At 40.4% G+C, this 18965-nt stretch overlaps 1 protein-coding gene across 1 annotated transcript; it reads right to left on the bottom strand.

Moving 5' to 3' along the window:
* Positions 1-2434: 2434 nt before the first annotated feature.
* On the bottom strand, positions 2435-17637 carry evlb (Enah/Vasp-like b). The gene is made up of 12 exons (XM_070849603.1): positions 17473-17637; positions 16342-16519; positions 9404-9470; positions 6244-6311; positions 5893-6131; positions 5620-5717; positions 5376-5412; positions 5050-5101; positions 3920-3977; positions 3765-3825; positions 3598-3655; positions 2435-2587 (listed from the first exon to the last, which is right to left on the bottom strand). Exons 1-12 carry the CDS (start codon positions 17605-17607, stop codon positions 2550-2552), a joined length of 1089 nt encoding a protein of 362 aa, XP_070705704.1. The 5' UTR covers positions 17608-17637; the 3' UTR covers positions 2435-2549.
* Between the last annotated feature and the right edge of the window lie 1328 nt (positions 17638-18965).

Raw genomic sequence — 18965 nt, 5'->3', positions numbered from 1 at the left:
TTCTCGTCGCCACTACGCTCGCCAATACGGAAGTATCGCGAGATTTCAGCGAACCCAGCGATAACTGAGGGTGCCAGGGGGGTTCCCACACTGTTGACATGAGTTTAGTTATATTTGTCCCAAAAGCGTTCTGCACTCAACTGAGCACAATTTTGGGATAAATATGATTAAACAGCTAAATCACATGATGATAGACAGTGAAGTGAACATCTGAGGAATTAGAGCTGCAGCTATTAGTGAGCTTCACTTACTACATAGCTTATATTTTCTGACTGAATAAAGATTTTGGTCATAAAATGTTCTAAAGAGTAAATGACCACCACAAGTGACTAGATCCTAAAGTTATGTAATAAAAGTGGCTTATTTTGATCAGCAACCCAAAAATCTAAGTATAATTGATATAATGAAAAATGAACATCTTTATTGACCTTGATTGATTGATCATTCTCATCAGTTAGTCTTAACTGATCTTGTCTAAACCTTTTTCAATATAAAGATCTGCATTTTTTTTTAAATAACCAAAAGAGTTCATTAGGATGGTCAGTTTTAATTCACAGTTCTGTCACCTCAAGTGCCCTTGCTGCATCAGAATAATCTACAATTGGATCTACACTATGATGAGTAACCCTGAATCTAACTATAAATAAACTGACTGTGTAAATATGTTTATTTAAGGAACATGAGAAGCTCAAAAAATAGCAAGGACTGGAAGAGGAGCTAGAAAAAATGTGGGGACTAAAGGCAACAGTGGTGCCAGTGGTGACTGGAGCACCGGGGGCTCTGACCCGCAAACTGGGAGAGTGGCTGCAGCTGATTTCAGGTACATCTGAGATCAGTGAGAATTGATATATGTATGCCTTTGCTACACTTTTGTAACACCTTTGCTACGCACCTACGACACAGAAATGACATTTTTTTCCCTCTTGAATCAAAAGAGAGTTTCTGGGGTTTGTTGGGACTAAAGCATTTTCTCAGGAGTTTATGTTTAGTGACAATGTAGCCTGCACTGTTTTATTCAACCTGCCAAATATGAATCTAATTTCATTTCTCATCCAGTGGACGGTGGCATTACAGAGTTTAGGAGGCAGTTTAGGAGCTGAAAATGTGTGTAGTTTTAGCTGAATCATCTGTTCCAAGAGGCTGCAGTAAAAAGGGAACACGTGAAATGGTGTTTTACAGACTCTACAGACACTTTCATTAATAGCCAGTTAAATACATTAATACTGTGCAACATTAATCGATTATTTGGGTTTATTTTTTGTATCTATATAGTAAATTGTTTTGCAGCACACATGCATCCTACATTGTGTGTAGCACTTGAACAATAAGGTTGCACAGAAGCAGCTCAGACATTTCACACTCCTCTGTGCTGCACCAGCTGTCATTTATGTCACATATTCAATAAGTGCAGGTTTTTGTGTTAAAAAAGAAAAACTGAAAAGAAAAATTGCAGTCAGACAAAAAGGCACCAAGACAGGCATCAAAAGAGCACCCAAACAAGCACAAAAGGAAAGAGACGGCCTCATTTATCCAAGACATTGTTCACAGTTTTATTTGAATTCATTTTAAACTTAGTGCGTTTCTTTTTTTGTTGTCAAACCAGGAAGCACTTTTGTCATAAAAGGAGAGAATAAAATGAACAATACTTCACCATATCCTTGCAGCCAATAAACATTTTATTAACAACATGATCACAAATACTCTGGTGTATTATTTATTAATCTTTTTTTGTTTATAAGATTGCAATATCCAAAGTTTAAGTTTATTCCACCCTCGGTTTCAGGTCAGAGCCTGTTTTTTTTCTGCTGTGGTTCCACACATAGCTGTGTTGGTGAAAAGGATAAAAAACTGTTACAAAAATGTTTCAGGTTAGATGTTGAGAAAACATTTTTTTTTGGATGTACTTGCAACTGTGTCTAAAACAAAAAATAAATGAAAACAACCAATATAAAATACAAAAGGCTGACATAAAATTAAGTGCAACAATGATGATCAACTTTATCATTACTATCAAATTCTCATTATCATTTCCTCATTATTACCATTGTACTCACTACACTACTACTACTCATATTAACAATACATTGACAATCATAAAAATGATAGTAATAATAATGAAAATGATAGTAATAATAATAAAAAAGTTTAAAACAAACTTGTGAAAAAAGAAAAACAAATAAAATCATATGAATTCTATCCGTTTTCCTTCGGGCTGAGGACAGGGGGGCGAACTGGGCAAACAAACAGACAGAAAATGGTAAGAAATCAGAGTAATCAGTGCGAGAGTGTGCCCCAACCACGTCCTCCTCTCCGAACAAACAAACCAAACGTCACACAGACATGTCTGAGGCATTGCAGCAACGTTGCCGCGTTGCTTCAACACCACAGCTGAACAGGATGAGTCGATGTCACAGTTTGGGCCTCTGTTCTTGACTTCTCCTCCTCTTCCTCCTTCTCCTCCTGCTGCTCCTCCTCCTCAGGGCCACAGCGGCTGCTGCAGGGGCAATGGCTCGAAAAGGTGGTTCATGACGGGGAGTGGCTCTGAAAGATTATGTCGTGCTAATTCGACTGAGTTCATGTCTAATGGCTGTAGGCGAAAGAGAGAAGACACAGGAACAAAGTTAGGCTGATTATATATCCTCATAACATAATACCACACTTCCATCGCTCCCCAACGTAAAGAACATGGCACCACTCTGGGAACACATGTATCATGAATAATAAACATTCATTGCATTCATTTTTCAAAATGTAATGCAAATGACCCCCTCGATGATATGAACTGACACATTCCTGTAATATACAGTTGTTTTGTTTTGCACATCTGACCTATTAACTAACAATGTGATCACTTTTCATTACATTATTATTTATTATTTATATTATCTCTTCTTACATTATTAGTCATTATTACGACAAACTGTTATTTCTTCATTATCAAGTAATAATGTGATATTTAGGCAATTATCAGTTATTTGGGGTAATTTATTATCATTTTTATGGAGGATTTTTTTGTATAATCTGTATGATATATATTTCATGTCTTCTATTGTGTATAATAATTGTCATAATATTGTATGAATTGTAGTATTGTATTACGGGTTCTTTAATTACAGCAATATTTACTCAATTATTGGAATTGTGTTGCAATATTGTTATCATTTTATTATAATATTGGACAAAGATGACATTATGTAGAAGTTTTTAGGCCTCCATGAATGAACTCAAACATATAAACATATAAAACAAAATTTCAGCTCATTATTATGTCATTTTATCATATTTGGACAATCACTTTGACCATATTATCCATTGATTTGTTTCCAGATATACATCCCTCTCTGAGTTGACAAAGTGATAAACATGGTTATAATGACTGGTGGTAATGTAGACTTTGATAAAAGAAGTTTCAGTGTTCAGGTTTCTGGGACTGTGGTGCAGCCTAGTGGTCACAACTCCACATAACCACTGAACGCCCATCATCCCACTGGTTAGATTTCCAATTAAATATTCATCAACATAAATTAGGAGAGAGACAGCGCTCCTAAATGCTGATCGATTACCCCGTTAAGTGTTTCAGGAGAAAATTAAACATACCGTCAATGATTTCATCCTTCACTTTGTGCAATTCACGAAACACCTCTTCCAAGATTTCCTAATGATGCACAAACAAACAGATAAATGGTCACATATTCAAACAGAAACAAGATTAAAAAGCACATGTCTCATACAAAAGTGTGCAGTTACTGCAGTGTTGGCTCTACCTGTTTCATTCTGTCAAGGTCTAACGAGTCTGTGTCACTGCCACCCCCCACAGGCCGTACCCTGAATGATAAAACAAACAACCCTCTGTTAGATTCACTCTTGTTGCTCTGCTTTATTGACATGCTCAGAGAGCTGTGCTGCCTCCAGCTCTCACCTTGAAACCATTGACCTGTCTGCAGAGTTAGCTCGGTCCCACGGCTTCTTCGCACCATCTAGACGACAGGATCAGGGGTTAGACGGAGACAGATACTCTCTGTTCAGTCATCATCGTCATCACCATCACAACTACTACCAGTCAGTCTCCTTTGTGAGAGTTATTTCACTCACTTTCCAAACCTGACCTGTCCACTTTGGTTATTCCTGCAGAGTTACCTTTAACATTTACATCTGTGCAGTAATGAGACAAGCACTCAGATCCTTTAACATTTAATATATAAAAGTGGCTGAAGTACAGAAGTGCAGTATTATGAGAAAATGAACTCTAATAATCTAAAGTAAAAGTAACCATTAAGCAGGAAATTGAATGAAAGTCCCTTATGGGCAATACATTATTACACATTACACTATTAGCTTGATGATTAAGATGCATTAGTGTGAGAGCAGTATTATTCCATGTTGTAGGTGGCCAAGATAAAGCTAATTTTAACTAATTTACTGTGTATGCCTTTATTCTATACTATTCTATATTATTCTATATTCTTTATTATATGCACATTGTAAGTTTGTATTTTCTATGAAAAATCCTAAAGTGTAAAGTAACTAGAAACTATAGTTGCCTTATAAATGTGGTGAGGTAAAAAGTACAATATAAACACAGACTACAAGTATAGAGAGACAGAAAATGACTTCAAGTACAAGTACTTCACTTGAGTGAATGTGCTTTGTTACTTTCCACTCCTGCCTTTGTTACACCACTGACTGATGACACTGATATCTTTATAACTGACGATGTGTTCTTCTCTATGTTTTCTATTGCATTTAGTCTTAGAGTCACTCAGGCTGTCACAGAAATAATTGTGTATTATTTTGAAGGAAAATTAATGACATCAAGAAGCATCATAACCCCGATCATCCTGTGACAAACAGCCCAGAACCAATACAAACTGTAAACAGACTTATAATACATGGATACAGATTATGTCAAGTGAATGATCTTTAAATTAAAGTCAGTCCCAACCTGCCGTTAAACAAATAAGTCTGATGTGTTTCTCTATGTCTGCTGTTTATTTTTTAATATGTTTGACAAGAGATGCCCAAACCAGAGAAAACACACAAGACACCCACCTGTGGCATTCTGTCCACTCCGAGTGCTGGGCGACGGAGAATTTTGGTCATCCTGGAGGACAGAAAGACACAAGGATTAATCAGCATCACTTACATAAGTCATTTCCTTATCGCAGTAATCATTATGACTGTGTGTTTATCAGTTTGCCTCTATGTTTTCATCCCTTTGCAAATAATGAAAATGATGATACATGAAAGTAACAATGACCGTTATTGTGCTCATCTAATCACCGGCAACATGATCATGATTCCTCAGTTATCGCTCCAACCATCATTTCAACACCATTTTCATGAATTGGAAACATCCCTGTTTTCCATGTACTCACATTTTGGCTGTCCTCGGGCTTCTCTGAGGCTGCTTTCCTTCTGGGGGAAAAGAAGAAGCCTCAAGTCAGAACATTTCATCCACATCCATGAATATCGATCATTTTAACTAATGTAATAATAGTCATCGCTAATGAATCCTGAACCACACATTGATTTAAGCCGTGTGTGACCTCTTATGCCAAATGTGGCTGCAGGATATCAATGCAAAAGGCTTTTATGGTTTTCTCGACTCATTGCTCTGACCTTCGAGCCAACAGAGCGTTCATCTCCTCCATCAGTCCCCCGCTTCCTCCACTTGTTCGGTTGGCATCGTTTTTGGCGCTTGAAGAGCTGTCCTCGGGCTGAGGAGAGATGAGGAGTGACGTCCAAAGTTACTGCCTGACACGTACAAACAGTAAACCTTTTCAAGTGTGTGAGTCAGCTTTGGTGGAGATTAGATTTGGTCAGTTATGTCCCGCCTGACATGAGGAAGATTCACCAAAACATCAAAGCCGTAAGGATAAATCAGTGTCTCACTCTTTGAACGCGACGAAGTTTGGCTCCAGCGATCATGGCGGCAAGACCCGTCTGGGCGGGGGGCTCGTCCCCGTGAATGCCTCCACCCAAGGGCAGTGGGGGTGGGAGAGGTGGTTGGGGTGCCCCTGCTGAAGGTGGTGGAGGTCCTGGCGGTGGTGGAGGGGGAGGAGGACCACCCATGGGAGGTAATACTGGAGGGGCCACAGAGAGCACAGCAGGGTGGCCTTGGAAAGGAGAACCTGGTGGGAAAGTATGACGTGTGAAGATGGAGAAGACTTTGTTTGTCTCTGTGTATATGTGTGTGTTTACTGTATGAACTAACAGCTGATGTGCGCTCTTTAATGTGAGTACCTGAGTTGGACGACCGTCGCTCCCGCTCCATGTGTGCCTGCATCTGCTGCTGCTGCTCCATCATTTGCCTAAAGGGACAGGAATGAAACACAGCTGTCACTTAATATCACAAAAGTAACATCGTACCTGTGAATCTGTCATTTCACTGTCTTACAGAAACAGTGCAGCCAACAATCTCACAGCAGCAACCAGAGAAAAGTCCTCCTGTCTTAAAGCTGTAATAGGAAACTTCAAATATCAGCAGGTTCAAAGAAATGCCTTTAAACCCAATCATGACTGCAGGGTCCATTGTGCACAAGACATAACCAAACAGCACTAGATATAGTAAAGATAAAAGTTTCACAAATGTAATTTCTAGTCTTTTATCCTCGTGTTTTAAAGCTCGAGGAGAAAAATGACTAAAAGACTTTGCTGTAGCATTCATTTTAGAGTCATGCTTGTGTCCACCACACAATAAGTCCATAAGTCCAGTATTCACTCTACTTTAAGCTCAGGTTTGGACTCAAACATGAGGGAATTATCTGGCTCTTTAGCGGCTAAATGCTCCTTTATGCACCAGCTGGTCGCTAACTGTCTGTTTGTTATTTGGTACAGGGCAGGTGGCATTCAGTCAGGTTTCTAGAGCACTTTTGTTGAAAAAGCTACAGGAAATGTGGTTGATGAAAGTGGTGAGACTGAACCAAAACATTAAAGTAGGGGGTTGTAAAAATGAAATCAATGACAGATGCTACGACGCTACATAGAAGTGAAGGGAAACTGCAGAGTTGGGTGATCACTACTAGCGACACCTTTCCCATTAGATGTAGTCATTTGACCTTTTGTTCAGACAAAAAAATATTGGTAAGTGCAGCTTAAAATAAAGGGTGTAATTCTTTTCTAGCTTGGAGTATTACAGTATTATATGTACTGTAGAAACGGATTGTGAAACTTGTCAAACTTGAGTTGAATCATGAGAAAAGAAGACGAACAAAAAGGCTTGTGAAAGCCTTAAAAGCAAAAACATAATGTCCTTTTGTCATATTGTCTGGTAGAGCTGTAAAACAAAATAGAATAGAACACTTGGGACCCCAGTACCCAGAAATGAGGTGAAATAACATAAGAAAAACAGATAATTTCTTGAAAGGTCTTTTTTTCTGAGTTGCTAAAGTTACTACTAAACTTGCTTCTTTTTAAGAGCAACTTCAACTTCCATGACTCCATTATTTTGTGCAAAATTGTCTAAATTGTGGCAGATGGGGTGATTCTCTGCTGCTGTCATCATGCTGAAGGCCGTTTTGATATGTGTAGCTTGTAGACTTGACATCTTCTAGTCTACACATTTCAAATAGGTTTTTGGCATTGCTGCACATTTTCCCCTGCACCATTACAGCATGAAGTAAACGTCTCTCTCCTTGTCTCTCCAAACCTGCACCACTCTCTCCTTCATCCCCTTCATCTCCACTCTCCACCTTACAATCCCCCCCCCCCCCCCATCTTTCCTCACATCTCTGTCTTTGATGTGAGAAGCATATGTATGTCACGACTCAGGAGAGACGGAGAGGAGACAGCTCACGGAGAGGAAGTGGAATTTTCCAGCTGTGCGTTGGAGAGGAGAAGTGCTGAGCCAGCAACCTCGCCGAAGTGACAGCAGCGCACACAGCAGGAGCAGAGCTGCTGAGCAACACTGCCCCGCTACCACTGGAGAGAGCTCAGTCAAATTAATTTGTGCCCGCTGACGCACACACGCACTCACAGGAAACCAAAACCCACACGCCTGAGCACACAATCTCCCCTAACAATCACAGGCGTAATCCTTTGTGCCAGAGGTACAGTTTAGCAGACATGGGATCAGATAGAGCCGTAACTCCCATCGTATTATTTCTCTTAAGCCTTGGCATTTGGCATTTGGGCGAATCAATCGGCAGAGCTGAAATGGGTTTAAAAACAGCAACAAAGGCCTGGTTGGACTGTGAGAGCAGTTTTAGCCACAGTGGAAGAAATGCAGGCTGCTTAGTAAACCATGGAAATTGCCTCAAGCATCATTTCAAATTCGACTCGTGCATTATTTTGGATTATTCAATCCACCACCGTGATCAGGAGAAAGGAACGCCTTGTGTTTTAGCCTTTTCAAAAGCTCACTGACTTTGGCTGACTGTTACCCATGGGAGCCGGTCCTGGGGGGGAGACAGAGGCTATTAAGGTGAGAAGGAGAGGGATGGAAGAGAATAAAAGGAATAAAAGTCACCACGGGCAGCAGTCTGCTTATCTCAGCTGCTGGACTTCTCTGTGTGACTGTGTTGTCAGAAACATGGCACATAACAACAATAATCCTAATAACTACACCCGTTTGGACTGAGTTCACTTAAAGTTCATCCCATGGTTTGGAGATAATTCAGTTAACGTCCTGAACAAGCCATCCTACCCAAAGTACACAGAGTCTCACCAGTGAACAGTTTGGAAGCAGACAGTAAATGTCATCACTGGTGGGAGGCTCTAAATATAGCAGAGAATCTTTTATCTTCTTCAAAAAGCCAGTCTTTGGAGTGTCAGTGTGTCCCTGCATTGTCTCCTGGACTCCTTTTTTATTTAAAGTCCCAACTTTGTTACGAGCATGAAAACACAATATGAATTTTCTGCTGCAGTTACACTTTTGGTTATTTCACACTATTGATTTCTGTTTTTGTGGTTCTGGCTGTGCTCTTCTCACTGGCTTGAAATAATCGGGGATTTTGGTGAAAAAGGTGTCAAATGGTTTTGTCCAATCAGAGTTTAGCAACATTTGAATCAGTTGTGGGGTTGTTTAATAGACTGTACATAAGTGGACAAAGCCACTGTGATGTCACACACTGGTTTGTGGATCACCGTTTTGAAGCCTTGAGTTTCACTTTACGGGTGTCGCTACCTTGGTTTTATATTCGTCGCCATCTTGATTTTTTTAGAACCAGAAGTGATGTTCGTTCCACAGAGACCGTCTCTGATTGGTTAGTCACAACGCAGACCTGCCCTAAAGCCTACCCTATCGTCTATTTTCCTTCAAATGAATGTTAATGTTGCTCCATTGTATAAATTAGCAAGTGTTTGCTAACAAATTTGCCATATCAGTGTTGTGTTTTTCAGCTTTAAGCATTTTTCAGTTTTGTTTGAACATTTCACTGTTAAGTTTTAAGTTAAGAAATTTTACCTTGCTCTCTGGGCTTCAATCTCATCTGAGGTTGGTCCATTCTGGACTTGGCGCTGGACAGCTGGACCTAAACACGCACATGAAAGCAGGGAAAGAGACAGAGATAAAAAGAAGTTGACCTTAATAATCTATTACGAGCGGTATAATGTTAATTCAAATTAGTCACAGACAAGACAATTAACTGCCAAAAGACAGAGAATTAAACAGCAGTTGATCATTATGTCCTCTTTCTTCCCTAATGAATAATGTGCAATGAAAAGCATATTAATCCCTCACTCTAGGTAAATTACCAAACTGATTCATCCACTTGTACAGTTGAAGGCAAGCAGAACATAATACAGTGTGTGTGTGTGTGTGTGTGTGTGTGTGTGTGTGTGTGTGTGTGTGTGTGTGTGAGTGAGTGCATTAATGAGAGCTGCTTGGCCCTGCTGTCGCACAGCTCATGTTTACTCCTGTTACCCATAATGCTCTATTAAGGATACACGATGCTCTATTTGATTCTCAATACTGTCTGAGAACAAAATACCCATCTCACACACACATGCACGCACACACTCTTCTTTGTGGCTGTTTACTTTTTAGAAAAGTAACACACACCAAGTTGATTGGTGAGTAATCACTGGAAGTAGACAAAAAGTGTTGCACACTCTCATTTCTCTGTTTTGTTTTGGCCCTCAGGCTTTCTTCAAGATCATCAAAAGATCAACAATTGATCTTGAAGAAGGCCTGAAGGCTGAAATGTCGTTCTAACAAAACAGACAAATGCCTATTTAGCCTGAGTGTGTGACAGTTTTACTTTTTAAATCAACCCAAATGTGAAAATGAGCATGAACACACTCAAGTCAGCCGGGGACCCATGAGTGTTTCTCTGTGATGAAACATGATGAAACTTGCCAGTGGGATAAGAGTCATGGAACGTAAGAACATAGCAGCTGAGCGAGGTCTGGAGTGTGTTTGAGCTGCTCTCTCCGAGCAGATGGCCCTAAATTGGAAACAGAGGAAATTCTGTCGTCTGCCGTTGTTGAGCCATTGACACCACACTGCAGCTCCTGTTACATCTGCTCCTGGGGTCTAAGTTCACAGAGAAGGGGGGTCTGACGTCAGCTCTTGACCATTTTTCCACCTTTCAGATGAATCTAAACATGTTTTGATGACACTGTAAAAGCTCAAAGATGGATCATCCCTCCTTGCTCCATTTAAATCAACTTGCACAGTTTTGAGTTAAAAGACATGAAGTTTGTGATGTAAAGAAATCACAGGGGAGGAGGCTCAATATCAAAGATTTGTGACTCTCTCTAGTATCTCCTCCTCTTACTTATGATGTGATTTGAGCTACAAGGCACTTGGATGTAATCCGTTTAACACCGTAAGCGAGATCTGCAGATGCAGGACCAGATAGGGAATGTAATTAGTTTAAGACAGGATAAGATGAGGACAGGAGGACGTCAATTCAGGGATTACAATCAAATCACTGTGAATCATCAGCTTTCAATGAAACTTTTCTCATCACTGAACTCCTCGGGGACAATACTAATCTTCATTGTTCCTCCTGAGATCAACCTCAGAGGAAAGGTTCAGAATTTATGTTCACATTTATGTTTTGGCCTCGTGCTAAGTATTGAGAAATGGGATGAAGTCGACAGGAACAGAGGAGAAACCTTGCAGTGTAAGAGCCTTTATTTTGTTCATTTATGATTGTTTTGCTAATAAACACAAATGGAGAGTTGTTGTCAACGTATATAAATAAAAACACAGATGTCCTTTATCTGGGTCTGTTCCACAGACCCTGTCCACTTCTGTCTAATTAAAGGTGTCCCTTATGTAACAGTTTTACAGCTCCACACAGTCAGGCCCTTTTCAGGGTCAATACTCACTGACGACACTCTCCACTGCTCACATCTCTAATGGAAGTGACTCTCTGGTGATGGTGCTAATGGCCGCCATTGATCAAGTAACACAAACCCAAAAATAGCAAAGGACGACAATAGACCTGAATCACACCCACTATCAGATACCGCATCCTACACACACACAAACACGCATCCACAAACACACACACACACACACACACACACACCAAATACTGTATTGATCATTTTAATTACTCACTAATCTATATATTACTTTTTCAATTATATGCCATCGTACTTAACTTGTATTTTTTCCTCATAAGAATCTCTCCCCCCTCCCCTGGCAAAAAGGAATAATAAGGCAATAATAAGGTAATAATCAGGCCTAGATCAACATTTCAGGTCTCTATTTTTTCATGTCCACTACAGTAGAGATTTTGACTGAGAAAGCATTAAACTTGCTGAACTTCATTGGAGATTTTCCCATTAATGGTAGTTTTTACCATGTATGTGTTATCTAACCACACGGGTAGGCCAGCAACATGCTGTTTTAAGGGTCCGGACTCACTGTGATGACACATAACTTGCCGTAAATCCACAAATAGTCATTTTTACAGTTTGTTTGTTGTGAGGTTTTGGTATGAGGATTCTTTTTTGTCCTTTTCACAGAGCCAGGTGACCTGCTGTTGTTGAACTTCTCATCTAACTCTGAGCAAGAAAGGTAATAAAAGTATTTCCCTAAATGTCTTAATATTAATTTGAGGCTGAATATGTTGTGATATCCTCCAAGCTGATTTCCTTGAAAACCAGGATGACATACAAATACATACAGTGCACAGGTAACACAAACTACTCTCAATTACTGCGTAAACACAAGATACACTCAGGTCCAACTGTTGCTGTAATTATGTTGAATTGCTACTCCAGAACTTTCATTATACAGCAAAAGTAAAAAGGCACTTTTATGTAAGTTCATACTAAACTAGGCAGTTATCGCAGTAGAAAAAACTTTTATCTGACTCAGAGAGCGTGAATGTCTCAGTAGGAATCAGAAACTCAACAACTGAGGACAGACTTACAGTGAACGGTTAAACATCAGAGGAGAACATTTTCTGCACTTTATTTTGCAAGTTGCACTTATTTAACGTAAAGAAATGTGTGAACTCTCAGCCCATTGAAAGCCCCACAGATCAGGGAGGCCATGTTCTTTCTACTCTAGTAGCTCAATACATTTAAACTAGGCCTTTTCTTGGCTTTTAAACATTTTATTTTACCACAGAAAAGTAACAAAATGCTAACGGTACTTTTACTACAGTAGAACATTGCTGTGCTAACACAGAACAGAAAATGTGGATGTTTATTTACATTACTTGTGGTAAAAAGACTTTGGCCTCCACTATGAGTATTACAACACCTGCTGATGGCAACAGCTACTGTCACACACTTGTAGGAACAGACAACACAACCTTTAAAATGCTATAAACACACACACACAAACAGAATATGAAATACTAATAATGGAGTAATAATTGTCATGCGGGAGGTCAGACACACACGGAGCTTTACTACCTACATGACATGCTGAAGAAGAGGAACCGGCTGTAGCAGACACAGAGGCACTGACAGACCCACTCCCTGCTGACCATTTCTCGGCTTCAGCTCCTCTTCCTCCCCCTCCATCACCTCCCTCTCTACCTCTCTATCTCCTCACTTGCCTGCCTTCCCCCCTCCTCCTCTTCCTCCTCCTCACAGCCAAAGTATCATCTGTCATCTTCTTGTAACCCACACCTCCAGGCAGCAGCAGCGCAGCGAGCATCTCTGGTTAATGTTTCAAAAGGTCGGGTTTGTCTGTAGGCCACTCACACACACAAATATTACAGCGAGCGAATACACATCCATCTCCTCCTCAGAACGAGGCTCGTACATACACCATGTCCAATGAGCTACCATATTAAAATGTCACTCCTAAAAAAAGGATGTGTTGTGCTTACTGAGCAGCTGGTAATTGACCTATCAGCCAAGTGTCAAACACTTTTACCAAAATCAAGTGCTCAGATGACGGGTAAACCTCATCTACTCAGGATTGTGTGATATGATTGAAAGCAGCTACTTGATCTCATAAACAGCCAAAAATCTCCTAAGTTCAACATGGAATGATCTGAGATAGAAAACAGAAAGTGATTTGTCAAATTGCAAATGAAGCTGTTAACAGCACTTTTTGGTTTATTTACTCAATTAATGACTTCAGTGATCATCAAACTGGAATTTAAATTTTTTTTTAAATTTAAAAAAAAATAAAATTTCCTATCGGTTGACCCACAAACATGAATCGGCTCATTAGAAATTAACACGGGTTTCACTCCTGATCTCAAAACAGGGTCAACATGCCCCCTTTCCACGCTTACAGGTGATAGGAAGTGTCTTCCTGACTAACCCAGCATCTAAACATAAGAATAAGAGGCATAAGAATGACCGAAAACGCTCTTATCTTGGGGGTTTGTTGCCCATTATTTTACCACAGTCTGCAGTATTTACTCTGTGCTCCAGAGTGAGAACAATACTGTAGACATAAGGTCATGTTTTGACCTTCTTACCACTAGAGGGGGCAGGCACACCTGCTCTGAGTGGAGGGAAAAATCACACAACATCCTGATCTTTGCTTTACAAGGTGCGATCCTGTCTTTAAAAAAAATCAGTTTGACACAGATGTGCTAAAGTCAGACAACAAAGGGAGCAACGCCCACCGAAATACGTCAGTGAACTGTCTCTTTGTCTCTCTCTCACTAACACACATGAACATGAAAGCTGATATTCATGCGTCCCCTGCAGTGTGTGTGAGATAGTAGGATAGATGTACACACAGATTGTATCTGTTGATGCAGCTGGAGTCACCGCAGTGTAGCAGCGAGCTGGTAGCATTAAGAAGTGGGTCTGTCTGTCTGTCGAGCGTTAGTGTATCCTTCTCTCAAGTATTTGTGTGCTTGTGTTTGGCTGCTGTCACTCGAGCCTCTTTGTTCCCTGCGCCGTGTTATTAGGCAGATGAAAAGATCTGCTCTCTAGCACGGGACCCAGGGGAGACCTTCTCAATGACTCATTCTAATTAAGAGGCTGGAGGGGACTGCAGGGGGAGACACACTGCTGCTGCTGCTGCTGCTGCTCGTGTAATGTTAGCTGGCTGTAAGCTGTGACGCTCAGCCAGTCTCTCATTCTGTCCATTTTTATATATGTGCACATATATATATATATATTTGTCTTTCTCTTTCTTACACACATACATATACACACACAGGCCTGAAGTGGATGATCCCCTGAAGATTCACCTCTGCATAAAGTCTTTAAATATGAGTTTTTTCAGAGACTTTTTGACTTGTAGTAGAACAAAACATTACTAATGCTATTGACTACAGTTATGTCAGCCATGAAAAGGGCCTAAGGAATGTAGATATTTTAAATGTGATTGGCTAAAGTGCATTGTCACACTTAAAAGGCTTGTTGTTACGCTGTAGGTCAGCATCTGTCTTCCGCTCTTATTTGCTGCGGATGCTGTGTCATGACTTATTTTCCAAAGTGCCCAGTAGAGGGGACTGGGTGCCAAAGTGAAGCTGCTCTAGATATAGTAGTAAGACTTAGTGAACAGCTGAGTCCGGGAACACATTACACTTTACAGTCCTTGTGTGAGGGCAATAGAGACAATGTCCTTCACTGAGACCTCTCATTACCTGTGCTGCATCTGTTCGAGTGGGAGTTGTGACAAATTTATTTTTGTTATTGGTTTGTGAAGCTGGATGCAATTCCAGCAAAGTTTCCCCCATATTTAACCCAAGCAGATGTCTAATCAGACTGAAAAAGTGAAAACACCTGTGTGTGTCCTCATAGTCTCATTTGTCAAATGTTTATGACCGACCTGATTGTAGATCACAGCTGTAGAAAAACACACTGAGGCCAGTTTTCATTGCAACTACCTGATCTGATCCAAATGACTAATCAGATGACCAGTGTACCTGGAAGCCTTTATTAAAGAGGATTCAAGCACCGCAGCGCCAATCTGCATGTTAGCATGCCACTTCGGACTGTGCTTTAGTTTTGCTTTTGCTGCTGTTATTTTCCCATTCTTAAATTGTACATCTACAGGAGGGGACTACTAAGACTATAACTAATAATATAGTACATCTACTAGTACCACAAGGTTAAGCTTTCGGTCACTAGACTTTGATCAGATCAAATATTTGGCACAAGGGAGGATTAGAGCTAGTAAAGCATCTAACGTGGGCAACATGTGAAATCCAATTCACAATGGGCCTGTTTCACAGAGGACATTTTGCTTTTTCACAGCAGGAAAATCACAGGTGTAGATAATCAAATGAATGATCCATTTAGCTGCTATAGTTTCGAGGTGCTGGTCTTGTGCACGCTGGCTCACTGTCACACCTTACTGCGACACAGCTATTGTTTTTGTTATTAGCAACACCTGTGCTTTACCTACTGGAACAAGTCAACACGCCTGCTGTGAAAAAGGCCTGTTGCAGTCATTTGTGTTTTCCCTTCTTTCACCTCAGTATTGTGTTGCTGTTGACGAAGTGTAGCTTGTATACCCCCCATAAACATTAGTATAGACACCTACTGATCTACATGTAGAAGCTGGACAACCTCAGTTGCTTTATGGCTGGATATAAAGTGTTATTAGTCTTCTGCTATGATTTTTAACATGAACCAAAAACTGATGCCCCACAGTTAGGAAAGTGTTTGCTACAGTGTCAGACAAGATGTGAGACATGGCAGCAGCAGTCAGAGTCACTCCAAGTCTATTAGCGGCTTTCTACTGCACTCTGGATTTCTACTGCATTATTCATGTGCATCATATTAATATTTGGGTGGATTTATAAAGTATTGAATCAACAATATAATACATGACAGCAATCTGTGGAGGGAAAAGTTCTCTTCCCTTTTCCTGTTACGATACAGGCCAGTTCACCTTCCCCCAAAAGGACCTTCATCAAAACGGTAACAAGCATTTTTTCTGCTGACAGACACTTTTCCCACGCTGCATACACAACGTTTGTGTGATACACTGACGGCGCACTGACACACCTCCATCCTGAGCACTGAGGACATTGAGGGCGAAGAGCATGGCGTTGGAGAAGGTGGTGGCCTCCTCCTTGCTGGCGAAGTTGAGGCCATAGACCTGCCTGGCGTCCCGCCACTGGTGGAAGGTCGGGGTGGCCTGGTTGTACTTGAGGCCCTTCACTATGGAGTAGTTGATAACCACCTGTAAGAGAGGAGGGAGAGGGGAGCAGATGAGTGCTGAGGAAGAACTGCAGACAGATTTTTCACCGTAGAGCATTTATCTTAAACATCCATCCTCCTTCTTCTTGATGATATACATCTACAGATGGAAGGCTGGAAAGACGAGTTATACGACACGATTATCTTGACTCGTGTTACTGCCAGAAGAAGAATACCTTTAAATGCCACAGAACTGATGGCTCTGTGTTTGTTTTCTCATTGGTTCCAGTGTAAAGATCGCCCTCGGATTTGTTATCTGTCATAAGTTTTCTGTGGCTTACACCATGAGGTATAATTTGGGACAAAAGAAACAATACTGTTGGTCATTAATTTTTTTTGTCACAGCTTCTAATTCACATCAGCTTTAAAGGTTGATATTTTTCTGACACTTATACATGGTGGGTGCATGGACAACTTTTTAAAGCAACAGAGAAAATTAGAAAAAGACATCAACATACGTTTACTTTCTTCATTTTTACTAAAATATTAAAGTCTTTACAATAAAAAGTAAAATTTGTATTTTACTGAATGAAAATACATTGAATGACTATTGACGGGATTTAATTTCATGAAAATTCTATTTTATCCATCTTTGTTGCTGTGAGTTTGATTCTGTCTATGATTGCTGTTGTGTGTTGCCTTTGGACACACATGCAAACTTGAACTAACAACAGGCACATAAAAGGCTTCTGTTCTGTTTTAAACCACTGCCATTAACTTCTATCAAACTCTCCTTCAGTTTCAGCAACTATATTGTCTCGCAAGTTACTTCAAAAGAAACCTCACAATCACAACCTAAAACAGCCTGATAGTTCTGTGTGTTGCAATCCTCCTGCAGCTCAATGAAATCTCTCTCTCCAGTGACTAAATGGCTCAAATTAACTCCACAGATACACTAAGTTTCACAGCAGCATGTCGTCAGCTCCTGTCCGTTACCTGCTGGTCCTGCAGTTTGACTCCCACCACTCTGAAGGTGTTGTTGGCAGTGTTGTGGTAGATGTTGATGCGGCTGAATCCCTGCTGTCCAGCCTTGATGGGCACCCACTTCTTACTGGTGTCATCGTAGACCATGACCGAGGCCCGTGCCTGGCAGATACTCTGCTCACTGGGGGATGAAAGAGGACGACAGAGACGAGTTAATTATGCGCAGACAGTGTGGGATTAATCAGTTCAACAGTGAATCAATGTTCATTCAAGAGACAATGGGTGGATTTCTCCTTAAATGAATTGATATTCTTATGATTCGCAATATAATCCATTTATAAATGTTCACTATATTCCATGAGACCTCTTCATACACTGAGTACGCCTCACAGAAGAGCATTTAGCTGCTTATTATGCAGCTGTGTATTACACATGTAGGCTGAGAGAGCACCAGTCGCCTATAGGGTTACTGTTGCAAAAGGTCGCAAGATACATCGAGCAGATAATTAAAAGAACAAAATGTCTAGCCTGAAGGCCACTATTCAGCTATATGCACCTGGGTCAGTGTGGGTGTGGTGGTGAAATGATTTAGTCACAGGACTTTCACACAGGAGCCTGGGGTTTGGATCCTATGGGATACCAATTGTAAACTGCACTAATTTTTGTTTCAGTTTTCTTTTATCATTGTCAGTTTTCAGCCACAGTTTGGTTAGATTTAGGCACCAAAACTACCTGGTTAGGTTTAGGAAAAGATAATGGTTTGGGTTAAAATAATAAGTCAACTATAAATATAGGGGGTGAGGTACATTAAACACAGAATATACTCTTTCCTACATACACCTGTACAAATACCACCTGCCTTCAAACAATAGGAAAACATGTATAGTACATACTGCATACTCAGTAGTCTTTGGTTGAAGTGGTCACAACTTCTTAGAGATGTAAAAAAAGAACAAAATATTCCTAATGCGGGGTTCAGACTTCACAACATCAGCCTGATAAAAGATGAAAAATAATAGATAGTAGTGTCAGGAAAGAAAATGGGCATCTGGTGTGACAATTGATTGTTTTATCCCATGTAGTGAATCATAGTGGACGACAGCGGGCAAACGTGAATCAGAAAGACCGGCGTGTCAGAATTTCTTTGCCTTCTCTCCTCTAGTAGCCGATGATAACGTCCAGGACATGTTGACCAATAGGAGCACATAACCACACAGAACTGCTACTGCTTTCACAAAGCAAAAAAAGGGATGATGGTGTTGCAGCTGAAAGGTGTCCTTTCCTTTCCTTTCCTTTCCTTTCCTTTCCTTTCCTCCAAACACAACTCAGTATCATTCACATGGCTTCGACACCATTGCTTGTTCACATTCTTGTTCTTGCCTATAAAACCTTTATGGGGCTATAATCCAGTGTGCAAATACTCTGGTCTGAATATGGTCAGTTTTGAAATAGAAACATAAAGCACACCAGTCAACAGAATATGATATATAGGCTTTTTGAAAGTG

The sequence above is a fragment of the Pempheris klunzingeri genome, chromosome 18, assembly GCF_042242105.1.
Source record: "Pempheris klunzingeri isolate RE-2024b chromosome 18, fPemKlu1.hap1, whole genome shotgun sequence".
NCBI lineage: Eukaryota > Metazoa > Chordata > Actinopteri > Acropomatiformes > Pempheridae > Pempheris > Pempheris klunzingeri.
Note: the sequence above shows the minus strand (reverse complement) of the source record. Positions and strands in the feature narration are given on the sequence as shown.